General features: G+C 45.4%; 1 protein-coding gene across 1 annotated transcript in view; it reads right to left on the reverse strand.

The window, feature by feature from the left end:
• The window catches only part of kcnh3 (potassium voltage-gated channel, subfamily H (eag-related), member 3), a 91,614-nt gene that overhangs the window by 36,080 nt on the left and 38,333 nt on the right, over positions 1 to 17,201 (reverse strand). Inside the window, exon 3 of the mRNA XM_036544741.1 lies at positions 2,336 to 2,569. Within this exon, the coding sequence (XP_036400634.1) occupies positions 2,336 to 2,569 (234 nt within the window). The remainder of the gene's footprint in view (positions 1 to 2,335; positions 2,570 to 17,201) is intronic.

Raw genomic sequence — 17,201 nt, forward strand, 5'->3', positions numbered from 1 at the left:
CCGATAGTAAGGTTTAAAAAAGGATTATGTGCGCATTCAGGGGGGTAAAGGCCCTAAAAAACGTGAGGGATTTTCTAATCAGTCGTAACAGGACACCATGTGCCTTTGCCCTTCATACTTGCGCAGTTCTTCACATGCATATGTAAAACCGGAATAAAAGCACTAACACTCAATGGGTTCCATTAAGTATTCCCTTGAATTTACTAAAGCCCGAGATTCACATTTGAATATTAATTTTACAACGCAGCAGACGTTACATATTTGTCCAACTTGTCCAATTTGCACCTGCTAGTCTCTTCAAGATGTGAGACATCTCGGTGGTGGATTACCGTCTGTATTTTCACCCTCACTGAATTTATGGTAAAGAACTCTCATCTTTATCATGCCTTCTGCATTTCTTCAGATGTTTCTTCTGTAATGCAGACCTAATACTGTTTCCATCCATGGAAACCTACTGTTTTTGCATATGTCCCCATGACTTGGTAAGACAGGTAACATCCTGTCCATTGTGTTCTGTTTTGCGTGACCCGCAAATAGGGAACCGCTGTGAAACTGCGTAATGGCCTGGCTTACATGACTTGTCTCGGTAAATTGGCCATTAACACCATGCTGACTGTGACCGCATTGATTTCCAGCGCTACGCCTGTCACCTTAGCAAACCTGGCCCTGAGTCATACAATACGTTCCTTTGGTCTGCCCCCCCCCCTCCACCACCCCCTGTCACGGCTGGTGGGCGGCTGAACCTCTGATCTCATGATCATCAAAAAGTTAGAAGGTTTTCAGAGGCTCGGCTCAGGACACAGATATGGACAGATGGTCACGAAAGCCAGCCGCCCGGCAGTGAGGGCCACTTTGGCCAATAATAGGAAGGATTGATTAGTTGCCAACGTCCATGGTACGTCCACACAGCAGGGCCCCTCCCCACAACTCTAATTGCATTGCGCAGAATGAGAGAGAGGGGGAGAATGAAGGAGTGTGTCATAAGAAGGAGAATGGAACCCTATGGAAGCGGTGGTGGTGCTGATCTTTTCACCACCAAACTACCGTCAGTAAAATTCCAGCCTGTAGAGCTCTCTTTTCAGTAATTCTCACACTGAAGAACAGTCAGAACGCGACGTTGTGAGATTATTACATGTGGGTAGGGGGGTGCAATCTAGCCTATATAGGATGCACAGTGGCAGTCGAGCGGAAACCCTTGGGGTCGGAGAGTTGTACTGCACGGTCTGTGCAGATGAAAAACAGGAAAAGAATCCACCTTGGGGAGGCTCCTCTCAGAACTGACTACTGTATTCCCTTTGAATTTTTTACAAGGCGTGCCTGCACTGCAAGGCTGATGGCGCACGGGCGAAAGCTCGGGGTTGACACATCATTACCTCCTCTCAGGATGGACAGCTTAAGGATGATGTATTGAAGGTGATGAAGACCAGGCAGGGTCAAGTCTTGCGGTGGAGCACAGAGGCAGGCTGGTAAATATTTATTTAATTTTTGAAGATCTAAAGGGCACCTTGGACTGTTCTCTGGAAAATCACCAGCAGTTTGTCTCACAGCGATTGTTTGAACATGTGCATTTGAGTTCCAGATTAGTCCTAAAATGTCTGGAAAAAGTCAATACGTATTTGAAAACATAATTAGCTCCTTAGAATTTGAAACAAAAGTTGTCTGCTGAGTATGTAAAACAGTGTGGCCTATATTAACCCTTATCAAGTTCAGATCTATAAAGGGCAAATGTGCTCAAATTACACGGCTGCTTAAATCACAGCAGGAGGCCCATGCAGAAGGTGGGTGAATATTTGGATAACATTAACTGTGAAATACTGCATATACTGCTTGTCATCCTCTTTAATGTACACTTGAAGAGGCAGAATTGAGTTGACACTACACGATTATGTATGGTTTTGTTGGTTCAGTTGTCCGTGGCAGATGATACAGTGTGAAACATCACATTTATTCCTGTTCCAGATAAGAGGATACCATCTTGTTACTTTCCCCTGTTATCAGTTCATTCATCTGTTTCAGAATATTTCCTCTCCTATCTCTTACAGTGCTCCCAACCATCTGTCCCACACCTCTTAGAATCCTTAGACGTCCCAACTCCACCCCCACCCTCTCCTTTAGTCTGTGTCCTCTTGCTTCACCCTCCTTCTATCTTTTTTAAGTACTAATTTTTTCCCCTCTCTCACCCTCCCTCCTCCCCCCTCCCCTTCCATGCATCTGCCCCCCTTTTGAACTCCAAGAACACCAGTTTTCTACCCCTTTAAAATCTTTTAACTGCTTCCCTTCAGGGTTAAGTACGATATATGGATAAGACTTTATTGCACAAGGCCGACATTCTCACCTCCCTTCTTGTAGAAGACCAGCTCAGTCTTAAACTCCCTGCGCTCATCCAGGGCTCCCTGGATCTGCGCCGTGAGCCGGTCGCTGGTCTCCGGCCCATACAGGAAGTGACACGCGCAGCTCTTCTGCATCAGCTCGGCGCGAGCATAGCCAGTCAGCTCACAGAACCCATCTGAGCAGTACACGATTGGGTAGAGGGACTGGACCTGGGCATTCCCCAGCACAAAGTTACTGTCTGTCAGGGCAGAGATAGAGAGAGAGAGAGGGAGAGACAGAGTGAGAGAGAGAGTGAGAGAGAGAGAGAGAGAGAGAGAGAGAGAGAGACACAGAGACAGAGAGACAGAGAGAGACAGAGAGAGAGAGAGAGAGAGAGAGAGAGAGAAATTACATCAGCAACACACAACATAACATTATTCATTTGCTCATGGCCAGAGGGGCCTAGACTACTTGCATTGTCTTTCATGTGACCAGTTTGTGCAGCTGAATATACACTGTTTCCTGAAGCAGTTCAGGTTACATGTCTGGCTCAATCTTACAATGAATGTGCCCCACCTGGAATGACACCCCTCATGTACTGAGTACAAGCCCGTTCCCATAATTTATTTCTATGTAGCTCCTGAAAATAAAAACATTTTGGAAAATTTAAGAGGAGCTTAATGTTCTATGAACAAGGTCTATGAGGCTGTATTAAAGCTTAAATGAGTAAAGTCAGATGGAAACAAGAAGTCAAAAGCAACACTGGTGACTGAGACTACGAGTAATCATAAAGTCTTGCAAAAGCTAAAATAATTAATTAATCCCCCCCCCCCCCCCAAAAAAAAAAAAAAAAAAGAATTCTGCAAAATCAGGAGACAGGACAAATTAAACATTCACTCTTACAAACCACTGGCCAATTAAACACTCTCTAATTTCCTTGACTAAAACCCTGCAAAACCTGCTCAGACTGAAAAATCCAACTTTTCTTGCATACACCTTTTAATGTTGTATGACTGTTCATTAAGGCTACAGCACATCACAGAGAAAGTACATGAGTAACTATACAAATGAGAGGGACTAACTTCTGTCTGAGAAAGAGCTGTGAGCATCTACCCGGTAGATCAATCAAGTAGATATAGAACAAGAGCCTGCAGCTATAAAAGCAGGCAGATATAGGAAAAAAAGGGAATTTATTACTTCATACACACAACATTGAGATTGAGCCGATCCGCTGATCGATTCCAGGTCCAGGGAACAGCGCTGCCTGAGTGTGTTCTGTTTAATATTTCATTGGCCGACAGCCTCAGATGGGAGCATGTAAAAATCCAATCTGTGGCTCCGTGGCTGAAGTTGAGTTAATATGAGTGAAATAATTAAGTGTGGCAAAGGGCAGGCGAGCTAACGAGGGGGAAGTAATTTAATTCCTGAGAGGGGGGCACGGCGGTGTCCGTTAGCGCAATATGGGGATGCTTCCGTAGTTTAGCTGTCCACTAGATATCAACACAATCAGTCCTTGAGAAAGAGAAAGATGGAGAGGTGGAGAGTGGGAGAGGGAGACAGAGAGACAGAAACGAGGGAGAGGGGTCAAGTCAGGGGTACAGAACACCAAAACTGATAGACGTGAGAGATGTAAAAGGGATGTGATTGTAAACTCTCATCGGGCTTCTCATCATTTAATGTCAGCTCCTTATCATATACTAATCAATCAAGCATTGGTTCCAGGGAATGCCTCTGTAAACACTGATGACACTAACAAGTCTCTGTGGAGCAACTACTTAAGACACAGACTACCACTCTGAGACCAGCTAATTGTGTATTTTTCCTTACAACCATGTCGGGATGGGCAGGGCCAGAAGACCTGTGGTGCAGTGTTATAACCACTGTATAAATCTATGTTTGAAACAGTCATAGTGTCTGTCATCATCCCAAAGCAAAAATGGCAACTAGGGCCCCTGTAAACCTGTTCAGATGACACAGCAGTCAGGCTGAACCACAAACAGGACTTCTCATTTCACACACTGATTGTCTGTTATTTGTTTTCATATTGTCTCCTTAGTGCTTGTCCTTGCAGAGGCTTTCCCCTGAGAGAGAGAAAGAAAGAGAGAGAGAGGATCACAGTGCATTTGTGTACGCGTCTCTGAGTGAGAGAGAGAGAGAGAGAGAGAGAGAGGGAGAGAGAGGGAGAAAAAGAAAGAAAGAAAGATACAGGGCATTTTCCTGTCTCACACAGCAACCTGTATGTGCTTGTCTGGTCATAGGCAACCCTTCCCCCGCTTTCCCCCATACTCCTGTGATACCATGTCCACACACTTCCTGCCACTTCCTGATCTCAAGTGTACCCACACATGTCATTTCTGCTAATTCAGAAATAACCTTTCCACCTTGTTATTTCCGTAGAAAAGTGCCTCACAAATTCCACCAACCGGGAAACAGTGATGGGTTAAATACAGCTGAATTTTCCAAGACGGAGTGTTGCCAGCGATGACACATCAAAAGTGATGAACAGATAAATTACAATGATTCTGCAAGCAAGAAGGTCATACAGAACAGAAAAGAACTACTGCAGCAACCAATATTCTTGCACAAGCATTACCACTCTCTGCTTTTATGTATCCGTTTGGTTTTGCCTTAAACGACCGATGCAGCCATCGACTACAGAGACTGGAAGGAAACTGTTATTTTACTGTTTGCGCATCAGGTTGTCTCATTTGTATTCAGTGTCATATTCGGTATGCATCCTAACATTTTGTTGAGTTGCAAGGATGTTAAAGTGAGTGAGTGCAGTTGATGGTTTTTTGACGATGACTGTGATTCTGTGAGCTGCTATTGCATGAGAGTCTATTTTAATGAGGGTTTTGTCACTTACAGTGAGTGGTGAGGGAGACAGCGTTAAGACTTGCTGTGCTTCCTGAAATGTATTCAGAAAAAAAGGTTTGTGAAGCAGCGCAGAATCAAGCCTCACATTGGTGGACCAGCTGCCCAGACCAAGACCATCTCCTGCTTTAAGTTGCAATCTGGCATCACCTACAGTCCAACAAAATTACAAAATGGCTGATTCCCTTCTGCTGTGGATATATTTCTCATTACTGGGGCAAATATTTGCATTTCGTAAAGACGTTCTTTCATTGTTTTTAGGCAGATGCATTAAAAACTCAAACAGCATACTTCAAAACTGAAACAATCACAAGCAGAATGGAACCAGATCTTGTGAAAAAATTTACATCCTGCTTTCGACCTACCATGTTTAGAAAACCTTCTCTGTGATAGGTCAAAAGCAGGATCTAAATAAACAGCTGGTCATTCACAAAGGTGATGTATTCATGCATATTTCTGCACTGCAGGGAGGCAGTGTAGCACAGTGCAGATTTGATTCCCTGCTGGGGCACTGCTGTTGTACCCTTGGGTGAGGTAATTAATCCACAATTGCCTCAGTAAATATCCAGCTGTATAAATGGATAAAACTGTAATCTACGAAGGTCACTAAGAGCATCTGCTATACTGGCATAGAGAGGATAGCTGTTTCTGGGCTTGAGGCTAACAGTGGACCAGCAGAGGTGAGATATGTGTGTATACACACACACACACACACGTGTGTGTGTATATATATATATATATATATATATATATATATATATATATATACATACACACATATATTCTCTGTATATACGTGTATGTGTGCACATGACAAACATGCTCTACATTAGTAGCTGTATAATAATACAAACTGATGTGAATTACATACTGAATACACTGTGAATACACTTTAATTACCACCCTCCTAATGTACACATGCACACTGTACTGTATGTGATGGGTAGTAGTAATGTAAAGCACGTGTAGTGCATATAAATGTCATTAAACTGTTAAGCCACTCTGCCCAAAAATAACTAAAACCTGGTGGATATTATTACCATTTAGTCTGAAAACATCCATTATATGCATTTCATAAAGGCTTTAAATATTTCATGCCTTGGATTTATACACGTTATGAATTTTTAAATAAAATCTTTGCAGAAGAGCATTTGATTGCGAAGGCCCTGCTCCCTCAGTGCCTGTACTGACAAAAGCAGATCTTGTTGATTTATTTGCTCTCAGCTTTAATCAACAAGCCATTTGTGCCTCTGTTTAACAGCTTTTCTGTGCTACAGCAGGAACACTATGGATGGAGTGCTACCAATCAACCCCACAATGCCAATATATAGAGCTATGCTGAAAAGCTCTTGTTTGCAAGAACTCATCAAAGGGACTGACTGCTGCTTTGGTTCTTACTGCAGGCCTAACTAACAGTCTGTATCCTCATGCTCTCTGCTCTGGCCTCCTGTTTCCAGTAATCTTAAGAAGAAATTTTGAAGGATGCCTGGAGTGTCTCCCTGAAAAACATACTGTCGACCCAGGGAAAGCGCATGGTTGGACGTCTGAAACATTTAGCAAAACAACCAAACGAAAAAAAATCCCTGTAGTGGCATGCTCCTCCATCCACCAAATATTTTTGACAGGTTTCATTGGTAAATAATACTAGTAAGTAAAATTATGGATCCTTTTTCCCGAGAATAATAACAGGACCCTTTGGTTCACTGGTCGACTACAGGGAAAGCTCGAGGCAAAGAGGCTTGGAATGTCTGTTGTTGGATCAACTAAATCATTAAATAAATTCTGGAGGTACGAAATTTCAAAGGCCTTCCCTAAGGCCATGTTTCTAAAAATTCTCTCTCTTTCAACATTTAGACAGTATAGATATACACTATGGCATTCTGAAGTCATTCAACACTGGATATATTCATTTGCCTAATGGCTGCGCCGTCAGCAGCTGGGTATCTCTAGCTTCCCCTGAGCCATTACAGAAACATTTTCTATCAACAGATTCAACAGCTCAAGAGCAAATTAAGTGGAGGAGCTATAGTGCCTCACTAAAAGATAACATTGCCATAAGGTTTCAGCAATATCACAGCAAAATTACCACACGGCCACAGCGCAGTCAGATGTTGCTTCAGTTTGTTTACTGAGCTACAGTAGAGCAGAAACGTTAGGAGACCATTGTGAGATGGACTGTGAAAACAGACAGGGGTTCAGCAAGCAGGTGTGTGCCGGCGAGAGAGACATACTGACAGAAGTACATGAGGAGCAGCAATGAATTTTACACCCAGTACAGCTACTGTCTCTCGTTAGTAACCCGTTCATGCACCACGGCAGCATTTCATTGTAATTCTCTTGGCTGCAACACTGGCAAAGCTAATTTGAAGTTCTGTGTGGAAGATAGGGGTGCGTATGTATGCAGCTGTGCAGTACATGATCACAATGTCAAACACCCGAAGACAGCGCCCCCGAGAGCAGATTAGCATTCTGCTCTGGCGTGCTATGTGCACCAGCTATTTGACAGCGCCCCCTGGAGGCAGGCTGTGTCCTGGCAGGCCAGCATCCAGTGTCCCTCCTACACAGCAGACCATCAGAGCAATCATTTTGTCTTTTTATGCCATGGTTTATCATGGTCTGCCTTTGATATTATACACTAAAAAAAGACTTGGAGCAAAGACAGGGCGGGTGGAGGTATGGGGCTCCCCTGCTAGAATTCTGCTGCAGGCGAATTTTGCCGGACAGAGGGGCCTTGATGAATAAACCAAACGCACTCAGTAGCCAGTAGCGTCTGCACATGAATGATGGATAACTGCATCTCTCAGGAATTTGTGAGGGGGGGATTAGGCTGTCCTGTGCTCATGGCCAGCTTCATAACACCCCCCCCATCCCTATCATCGCATTCCTAAGAAACTGTAACACCTCCAACACCTGCAGCTGCCCTCACGTCTGCTGTGGCTCCTGGACCTGTTTGTGCCTGGATCCCCGCAGTGCCCACGGTTCGCTGTCTGAAGAGTCATCTTCACGCTGATCACATACTGTGACAGAACACACTCTCACACACATATGTATACTGCATTCACACACATGAACGCACACACACACACACACACGTACACAGAAAAAAAAACATGCAATCAGTGACTGTCCAACGGAGATCTCAGCTGCTGCTTTAACGACATCTCCGCGTCCTTTTTCTAGCCTTGCCCATTACTAGGCTCTGTCTCTCCTACCTGCAAGCTCACCCTGTGTATTATGATTCATCTTGTATCATAGCGGGGGTTCACCGTCCATCTCCCAGAGGTGTTACTGTTTCCTGCAGGCTTGAGCTGCAGGTCCCAGCTGGATTCGAACCCCTGACTGCAACAGGGCTGCACCCTCATTGCCAAGCTGCTGCTGGACCCACTCCACACTGCACAGCCAATCAGAATCTCCCCTAACAGGTTTCCACCTAAATCCGCTGAGGTATACAAAGGTCACGGCTGCAGCCCCTCACTGCACACTCGCATTAAATCCCTCTTTTTTTGCGGATCAAGCTGGATCCACAGAGCGAGGGAGAACAGGCCGGAGGAGGTAATCCAGGCAGCCCAGATTTGGGTTCGGCGTTGTTGCTGAGCGCTTTAAATTGGAGCTGTTGACAATGGGACATGGAGGGAGTGAGGAGGGGCGCTCTGAGATTTATTAGCTCAGCATCACCGGGGTCAATGATGCCCTCACCTCTGGCAGAGAGGAGACATGGAGAGGAGGTGAGGGCGCAGGGGAGGGCTGAAGGAGTCTGTGAAGAAGGATGAGTCAGACTCCATCGAAAACGAAACACGAGACCCAATAAGGCCAGAATAAATGAGCGCTGGAGTGAGATCATTTAAAGTGACATCCAGGCCATCACAGAGTATACTACATGGAAAGCTGAAAACCCCTAAATCGAATTCTTTTGCATAGCGGGGCCAGCAGTGTAGCATAGCAGTACAGGCCCAGGACTTGTAACTGAAACATTGCTGGTTCAGTTCCCTGCCAGAGCACTGCTACTCTACACTTGGTCAAGGTGCTTAACCCACAACTGTCTCAGCAAATGTCTCAGCTGTATAAATGGATAATATGTGAAACTGTGACCTGTGTAAGTTGGTCTGGATAAAAGTGTCTGCTATATAACAATAATGTAATGTAAAAGTATCTTTGTAGTAACTGTAGCAGGCTTAACAAGTGCCCAACTGAGGTGTGGAACCTGCTATACATAAATATAGTGTGTGGCCAATACATTGATGGATATGGCTGTAATTCTAGACAGACATAGATACGAGGCATGCCAATGAGGAGGTCAAAGTAATACTCTGTGGCAGCATGGAATGGGCTCCAGAGTACTAATTCAGTGACCTCTTCCTTCCTCATTCTGATATAATAACATAGCACCGGAATTTAATGAAAGTGTGAAGCCCATGTTACATAAGGAAATTAGCATACTATAAAAACCGCAAGCACAATATGTGTACAATATGATTGCATGCAATGTCACGTTACATAATACCTTTCGCAATTCAAATGTGTTTTAAATCACAATGAATTTAAGCAATATCCACTCACAGAAACCATGAAATTCAATTCAATATGACATACGGTCTGAACTCATAACAAGTTAGTGCTATGGTAAAATTGCATCTGGAATAAAAACAAAGGTAGTCAGCCATATTTAGCAAAAATATTTAACTTCAGTTTCATTAAACCTCACAGAAACTGATGAGAATAAAAACAAACCAAAAAAAAACAGATAAAAGAACTGGTGAGGAGCTAAAAAAATCACTATAGTATTACAAATAATCAAGTGACATATTTGTGTAATATGTACATATTGCACAAAATCAGCTGCATGCAATAGAAATTATATCTCCTCTGTATGATGAGTTGCAACCTCTGATAGATTGTACAAGGTGGTGCACAAAGCAATCTAGGGTGGATTTTTTGCGAGAGACACAAGTTGCATGTAAGTGCTTTGTGCAACATGGGCTTGAAGTGTCCAGCCTCACCAAACTGACCTGCAATTTTTGATGATCTTGCCTCACAAGGTTTATACAGGTATTTGTATCAGCAGAGGGAAATGTAAATGGAGGCATTGAGAAGGCCTCTGTATGCCGTCTGGCTTGGGCGCCTGCAGGTATGTTATTGATCGCATTTCATCAAAGGGCTTTTAAAGGATCTTACTGTTTCACCTGGTGAAGGGGAAGAGGGAGAGATGGAGCAGAGTTTCTGAATAGGGAACATATTATTTCCAAGGGTAAAGGAGTCTGATCATTTTAGTAAGTACGTGTGGGAGTGTGCATGTGCACGTGTGCATGCGTGTGTGTGTGTGTGTGTGTGTGTGTGTGTGTTAAACCCTACAGCAGTGAGTAGAAATGTGCTGCACGGATTACATATTATGCAGCAAAAAAAAGGAATGATGGAAAACCGACTTAAAAAACAAACAAACCAAGGACATTAAAATGGCAGCGAGTTCTTGAGTGGGATTTTTTATGCCTGCCTGTTTCTAAAAAAAGAAAATAAAAACTGAAGCTGGACAGCAAGCAATTTATTAGTGCTGTGAGCCGGTGGGTTGTGTGACAGTTTGGCAGCATAATTACCAGGCCAGGCCGACCTGCTCTCTCCCTGCATGTAAACACTGAGGCCTGTCGGTAACGTGGCCCTCAGGGGCCCGGCGGAGCGGGGGGCCGGCCCCAAGGCAGCGCTGATTATAGGGTACACTCGGAGAGGGAGAGGGAGGAGGGGAGGGCAGAACAGGGCGAGGAAATGGGATTCAGACTAGGAGCAGGAGCAGTCCACCCACAGAGGTAATTGGGAATGGAGGTAGGAAAAAGGGAGAGCGACAGGAGAAATACACAAAAGGAGCACAACAAAAAAAAGGGTTTAGAGAGAGTGTGCAAGCAAGAAGGGATAGGAAAATGAGAGGGGGGGGGGGGGGGGGGGAGACAGACAAAATAACTGAAGAGAGTTAGAACTCACACTACTCATGAATGGGAGATCATAATTGAAAGTTGCCTTCATCTCTGAACCAGCCTTATTTGACTCTTGCTGCCTCTTGGTGACAAGTACAGACTGACTACGGCAAGATAGTACTGTGTATAGAAGGCATGACTGGCTTATTCAAAGAATCAGAGGAACAAATAACACATATGGCCCAGTAGTTTTTTTTGCTGACATCAAATGACTTTAACACCTCATTCAAGCTGGACTTTCACAGGTGATTGTTAAAACTGATGCTATTTGTACAGCAGTGGTATCCTCCTTTTCACTGTTTTGTACTCATCTGAATACTTTTCTCCTCAGGCAAAGAGTGTCAGCAGATTCTAACAAAGCCTGGTTTTAATGGCATGAGGTGCACCTGCTCATTGTCCAGCTACTACGAATGAAGAATCTGTAGAATTTTTAGAATCACTCAAACACTTTGGGTGGCCTGACATAACAAAAAAATTATCACTTACACGTATTGTAGATACTCAGAAATGAGCCTAAAATTGACTGTTGCTTCTTTGTTGCAGCAAATAAAGCTATCCTGTCTTCTCTCCCTTCTCGTCTGTATAGATGCCCTAAAATTATATAGTTTTGCATGTGTTCAACTATATTTCATAATTTGTAAAAACTTTTTGACACATTTTCATACTTACAGGACTGTGAGAGTATCTGAGGATGTGTGTACATATGTCAATCTGCATTTGTCTTCAGAAGTTGTTACTTCTTGTCTGGCTGAAGAGAACAATTGGGCAGCAGTGTGGCATAGTGGAAAGGAAGACAGCCCATAACCCCAACGTTGCCAGGTTGAGTCCCTGGTGGGACACTGCTGTTTACCCCTGTGCAAGGTAATTAACCAGAATTGTCTCAGCGAATATACAGCTGTATAAATGGTTAACACGTACAAAATCAATACTACATAAGTTGCTGTAGAGAATCTGCTGTGTTATTAACGGAGTGTAACATTCACCCAACCCTCATTCACTGCACTGTCCTTGTGTACAAGTAAACTGAACGAATCACAACAAAACCATTCGCCCTCCCGGTAACATCAGGAAAATGTCACACAAAGCGGCCTTTTGATCTAGTGTAGTTTGTGTGGTAATGGAAGAGTGAGACTCTGGCCTGATGGAGGCACAAGAAAGGAGCTGAAGGAGAGAGAGAGATGGTCTTCACAGAATAAGTGGGGAGCTAAAGAGACAACACATTATGTCTGTCCTCAGAAGAGCAGGTACCTGATGGAAATGGCGTTACTTGCCTTGAAGAAGCCCCCCCCCCCCCATTTCCCTTTTTGTTTATACCCAACTAAAGACCCTACCCCACCTCCTTCTCAAACCTTGTTTTGAAATATTCTCTTTCTTGGTTCCCTTTGATTTAAGCAGCTGTAGTGTGATCAAATGGGGCCCGAGATGCTTCTTCAGCTGGGCATGCCTTCATAGCCAGAGACACGCCGTGCCTCTTGTCAGATGAGCACGGCCCGAGATAACAGAGAGCCGAGGAAGAACGCCACATGGGGCGCTGCCGGAGCTGAAGTGCCGCGGGGCTCTTTCTGAGTGAAGGCCGTGATAATTGAGATAAATAGGGTTTCTCTTCGGGGCGTTGGGGCGATCCCACGTTATCTTCCGTGTCAGACGCCGCGTTACCAAGTAAAACTTGGTGGACAAATGGGATCTAATATCAGAAGTGAGGGAGGGGGGGAAACAACATCGGACCGGTAGAAATACTTCATCCTTAAAGGCATCTATAGCCATACAAACAATCAGTTCTATATCCAATCCAGCCCAGGGAAAGGAGTTAAGCTGAACATACAAAACATTTAGAAATCAGGCCTTATAAGGCCCATTAATTTAGCATGCACTCGGTTCACCCAATTAAATAAGTTCCCTTAGGGTACTTTTCAAATTACAATGTACTTAAATTGTATTTCTAAGTTCCAATTAAATGAATGCTGAATAATAATTGAGAGCTAAATTATGTGTTATTTTTTAAGGGAACAACCATAGATGCCCCTTAATTATGTGCTTTTCAAGGGTTATGCCATTCAATGCTTTGTCAATGCCCAGGGCAATGTTTGGGCAGTGAGTGACGGGCTGAGATTGTCAATAGGTGTGCTTCTAAGCAGCTCTGAAGAGACGTTCAACTCCTTGGTCCTCTTGCTGCACAGCACCATGACGGTCTCAGCCAAGTTAGTGACTTGAGTGCTGTGAGGTCTATGTATCTAGTAGGGGCAGCAGTGTAGCACAGTGGTAAGGCACAGGACTTATAACTGAAAGGATGCCGGTTCGAACCCCTGCTGGAGCACTGCTGCTGCACACTTGGGAAAGGTACTGTAAAAACTGCTCCAATCAGGGTTTTCACCCTGACCCTCAGATCCGGAGATGCACGCCCTAACCCATGCACCGTGCAATGAGGGGAACACAGAAACAGGAGCTGGTATGGGAAACATAAAGAGAGAAACTTTGGTGGTGCAGGAACCTCAGGACATGCTGTGACCTTATGCATCATTTATGTCTCAGTGTGCAGGGCACGGCTTCTGTAGAGTCCACCCAGAGTACAGATGGTAAACAGGAAGCAAGGAGCTCAGGAGGAATTCTAGCTAGGAGTGGACACCTTTTTATTTATTTTAGTTATTCACCGTGTGAGATAATGTATCATACAACCTGAGATGATGCATTCTTCAAGTTCCATGAAGCAACTTACACGCAACTGAGGGTGCATACACTTCTTGCATTATGATGTCATTACGCGCAACTTTATTGTGACACTAAGCAATTCACAAGCAATTCAATTTAAATTGCACTCAATGTCCAATCACATTTATATTGTCTATATAATTTCATATGAGATTGCATCCATCAATGCTAAACTAATTATGATTATGACGACTATAATTAGCTGTCTCTAGCTACCTAGCTAATACAATTCGATGGGGACATTTCAAAACGACATGCGAATTAGAATATGAGCTAATTCTAGTTACTTAGATTGGAAGGAAAAATGTAACTATTTAATATGTTAAAAAATTAAGTTGATTACAAAAAATATTTTGATGTGACAGTGGAAGGAAATGGAGCAAAACAGAACCGCTGTAATTCCATCTTCTCAAGAAACATAAACAAATTCAGAGCTCCCACACTCACCAAATTTATTAAAAGAACAATGACCCTCGAATCTTTTGTGGGGTGAAATTAAATTTGAAATTAATGGCACCTTTTGTTCACATAGAGGGTAGTAACTTTAAGAGGAGAGACATATGCCCAGTTGTCTTTGAAGTGAACGTGCGTATGAGAACACCACCCCAGAGACAGAGTTAAGGGTGGGGAGTGGTGGAGTTGGGGGGGGGGGGGGGGGGGGGGGTTAGGAGGTGCAGATGAAGTAAGGACACGTGGATGGACAGGTGAGTGAGAGGAACAGATGAGTGTAATTTAAAGCCAGTGCGCCATGGCGACACTGACAGACACCCCTGACCTTCTCCGCACCAGCATGTTCCTGCCATCAATATTAATACACCATCCATATTAATCATACTCTCCCTGTGTCCCTGCATGCGCTCCCCCCCCCCCCGCCGACCCACAGTTACTGTACAGCTCTGATGTGGAGAGCAGGGGTCAGAGGTCGTGGAAAAATCCGGGACCTTTCACACCAGTTCCCATATCTTACCTACTGATTCTGGCATATGGCAGGGCAAGCAGCTCTCTGGAAGGATGTGGGAGCTGTCAAATTCAACAGTGAGTGGGCAATGAGGAGGCCATCTTGGCCATGGCATGAGTCAGATTCTATTACGATGAGGCTCATAATGCATTAGAGGGATCTTTTTACTCGACAGGTGGCACTATTGAAGGCGAATTGGACGGCTTGAAAGGAACTGCCATGCGGTCGCAGGGTGACGTGTGCTGTGGACATGGATGACAGGGTCAGCATGGCACTGAAGGCAGGAGGCGGGGAACCAAGGGCAGACGAGCCCCAGTCTTTTCCAGCGTTCAGTGCAATGAGCGGGACGTTTCGAGCCCTTGTGTGCTCCGAGTTGAAATTCATCTGTAAGGTCCCCGTGGCCTGATTCTGCGGTCACAGCGCGAAACGCACAGCTCGGTTCATAGCCGCCGCCTTCCTGTAAACAAAGCGATGCCACATTGCTGATCTGGCAGAGGCAGAGTGGATGTGACACACTGGTGTGGATTGATACTCCCACACATGTGCGCACACACGCGCGCGCACACACACACACACACATGCTCAGGCACAGCCGCTAAACACACAAACAGACATCTACACGCACCCGCTGCCACCAAAATCACTCTGCAGATCACAGCAGTGCAATAAATAGAAGTGTAAATAAGCCTATGTCATAGTCAGGTCCCTCTGGTGGGTTTAAATCTGACATTCTGTGATTTGTGTGATTTAAATGCAGCCTGTATCACTGGTGTCTTCACATAAGGGTGATTTACATGAACACGAAGAAAGGGCCCAAGTCATTCTGTTAGACCAAAGGTCATGCTTTAGTAACACACCTGTCACATCATGACACTCGGACACAAAAACATGACAGAACTACACGGCACTGATATTTCTTGATAAAGGAGACGGCCGACGCACTTATTATTCCCTGTTCCCAACTAGGTGTAAACACACAATGCGAGACCCTCAAACTTTGCGGTAATGGCGCTGTGTCAAACAGTACGAGACATGAATTGAGAACCTCGTGTAAATTGCTTGTAATGGTACATAATTTGTAGTCATTAAGGAAAAAGGTGGCAATTACTCATTTCCAAAAGAGCCATACAGTAATTAGGGACGAAAAGCATCAAGCGGGACACAAATAGATACTGCTTGTGCGATGATGACGGGGGCTCTTGTCTCCTTATGCTGACAATGTTCTGTTGTTCCAGGGTCGTGTTTTCAGTTTCAGTGTGTGTGGAGTGCCCCAGTCCCCAGCCTGTCTCAGCCCCCAACCCCCCCCCCCCCCCCCCCCCCCTTCCCACCCCCACTCGCTGTTGCCCCACCCCCCCGCCTGCTCAGTTCCTGGAGACAAATCTGACATCGTGTGGCGTGTCACACCTCCCCCGCGCCGGGAACTCGAGCGCGAAACGCTGCTGCCGGCTTGTTAACTGTGAGGCTGCTGAGCAGGAGCCTCCCCTGTTCCCCACCCTGCGAGCCCCCCCCCCACCCCGGGACAATCTCCCTCATCATAACCGCCCCCACCCGCCCTCGCAGACTCCAGATCACAGCCCCCCCCACCCCGGGACAATCTCCCTCATCATAACCGCCCCCACCCCCCACCCCGGGACAATCTCCCTCATCATAACCGCCCCCCCCCCCCCCTCCCCCCCAGTACCCATGCGCTCCACCATGGCACTCTCACTCACAGTTTTCATTCCACTGCTGCTCCTGTCCAATGGGCCACTGGTGTGTTCCACACTGAAACACCAGACACTGGAACCGCATGTCGGGACACAACTGACACTCAGCATATGAACGTTAGGCACTGACATACTGGAGGAGGGTGACACTAAAGCTGAGTGACACCCAGGACAGCGGCACTACTGACGTTACTGGACAATAGCGCTCAGGACTTTTCACGCAGATGAGCGTTTAAGAGGGATTCTGTCACTTGCATAAAGGATACTGGAGCTGTGTGGTGGCATTAAAGACAGCCTCTCGTGCAGTGACACAGTGCGGGATCATGTGGTCTGATCATACCCAAAAGAGAGGGCTGCGGTGCGGAGCAGTGGTATCGGCGACACTCAGCGAAAGGGATTGAGGACAGAGATAAATACTCTGGGGGGCTTCCTGTCCTTCACACCACCCACGCAGACACTCTGACAGCTGACACAGCATGAGGATGTGTGGGTTTGAGCAGGAGCGTCTCAAAAGACGCAGCCTGTGTCTACGCACACCAGCAAGGGTCTGCGCGCTGGGTGCTGCATCCCATTCTAGCCTTTAATTGCTGGTGACTTCTGTGCCTTGGAGATACCAGGCGATGTTGCCAGGCGACAGGTACCCATTGTGCTTCCTTGGGTTGCTATGGAGACGAAAGGGAGGGTGGG

This window comes from Megalops cyprinoides, chromosome 14 (genome assembly GCF_013368585.1).
Source record: "Megalops cyprinoides isolate fMegCyp1 chromosome 14, fMegCyp1.pri, whole genome shotgun sequence".
In the NCBI taxonomy this organism is placed as follows: domain Eukaryota; kingdom Metazoa; phylum Chordata; class Actinopteri; order Elopiformes; family Megalopidae; genus Megalops; species Megalops cyprinoides.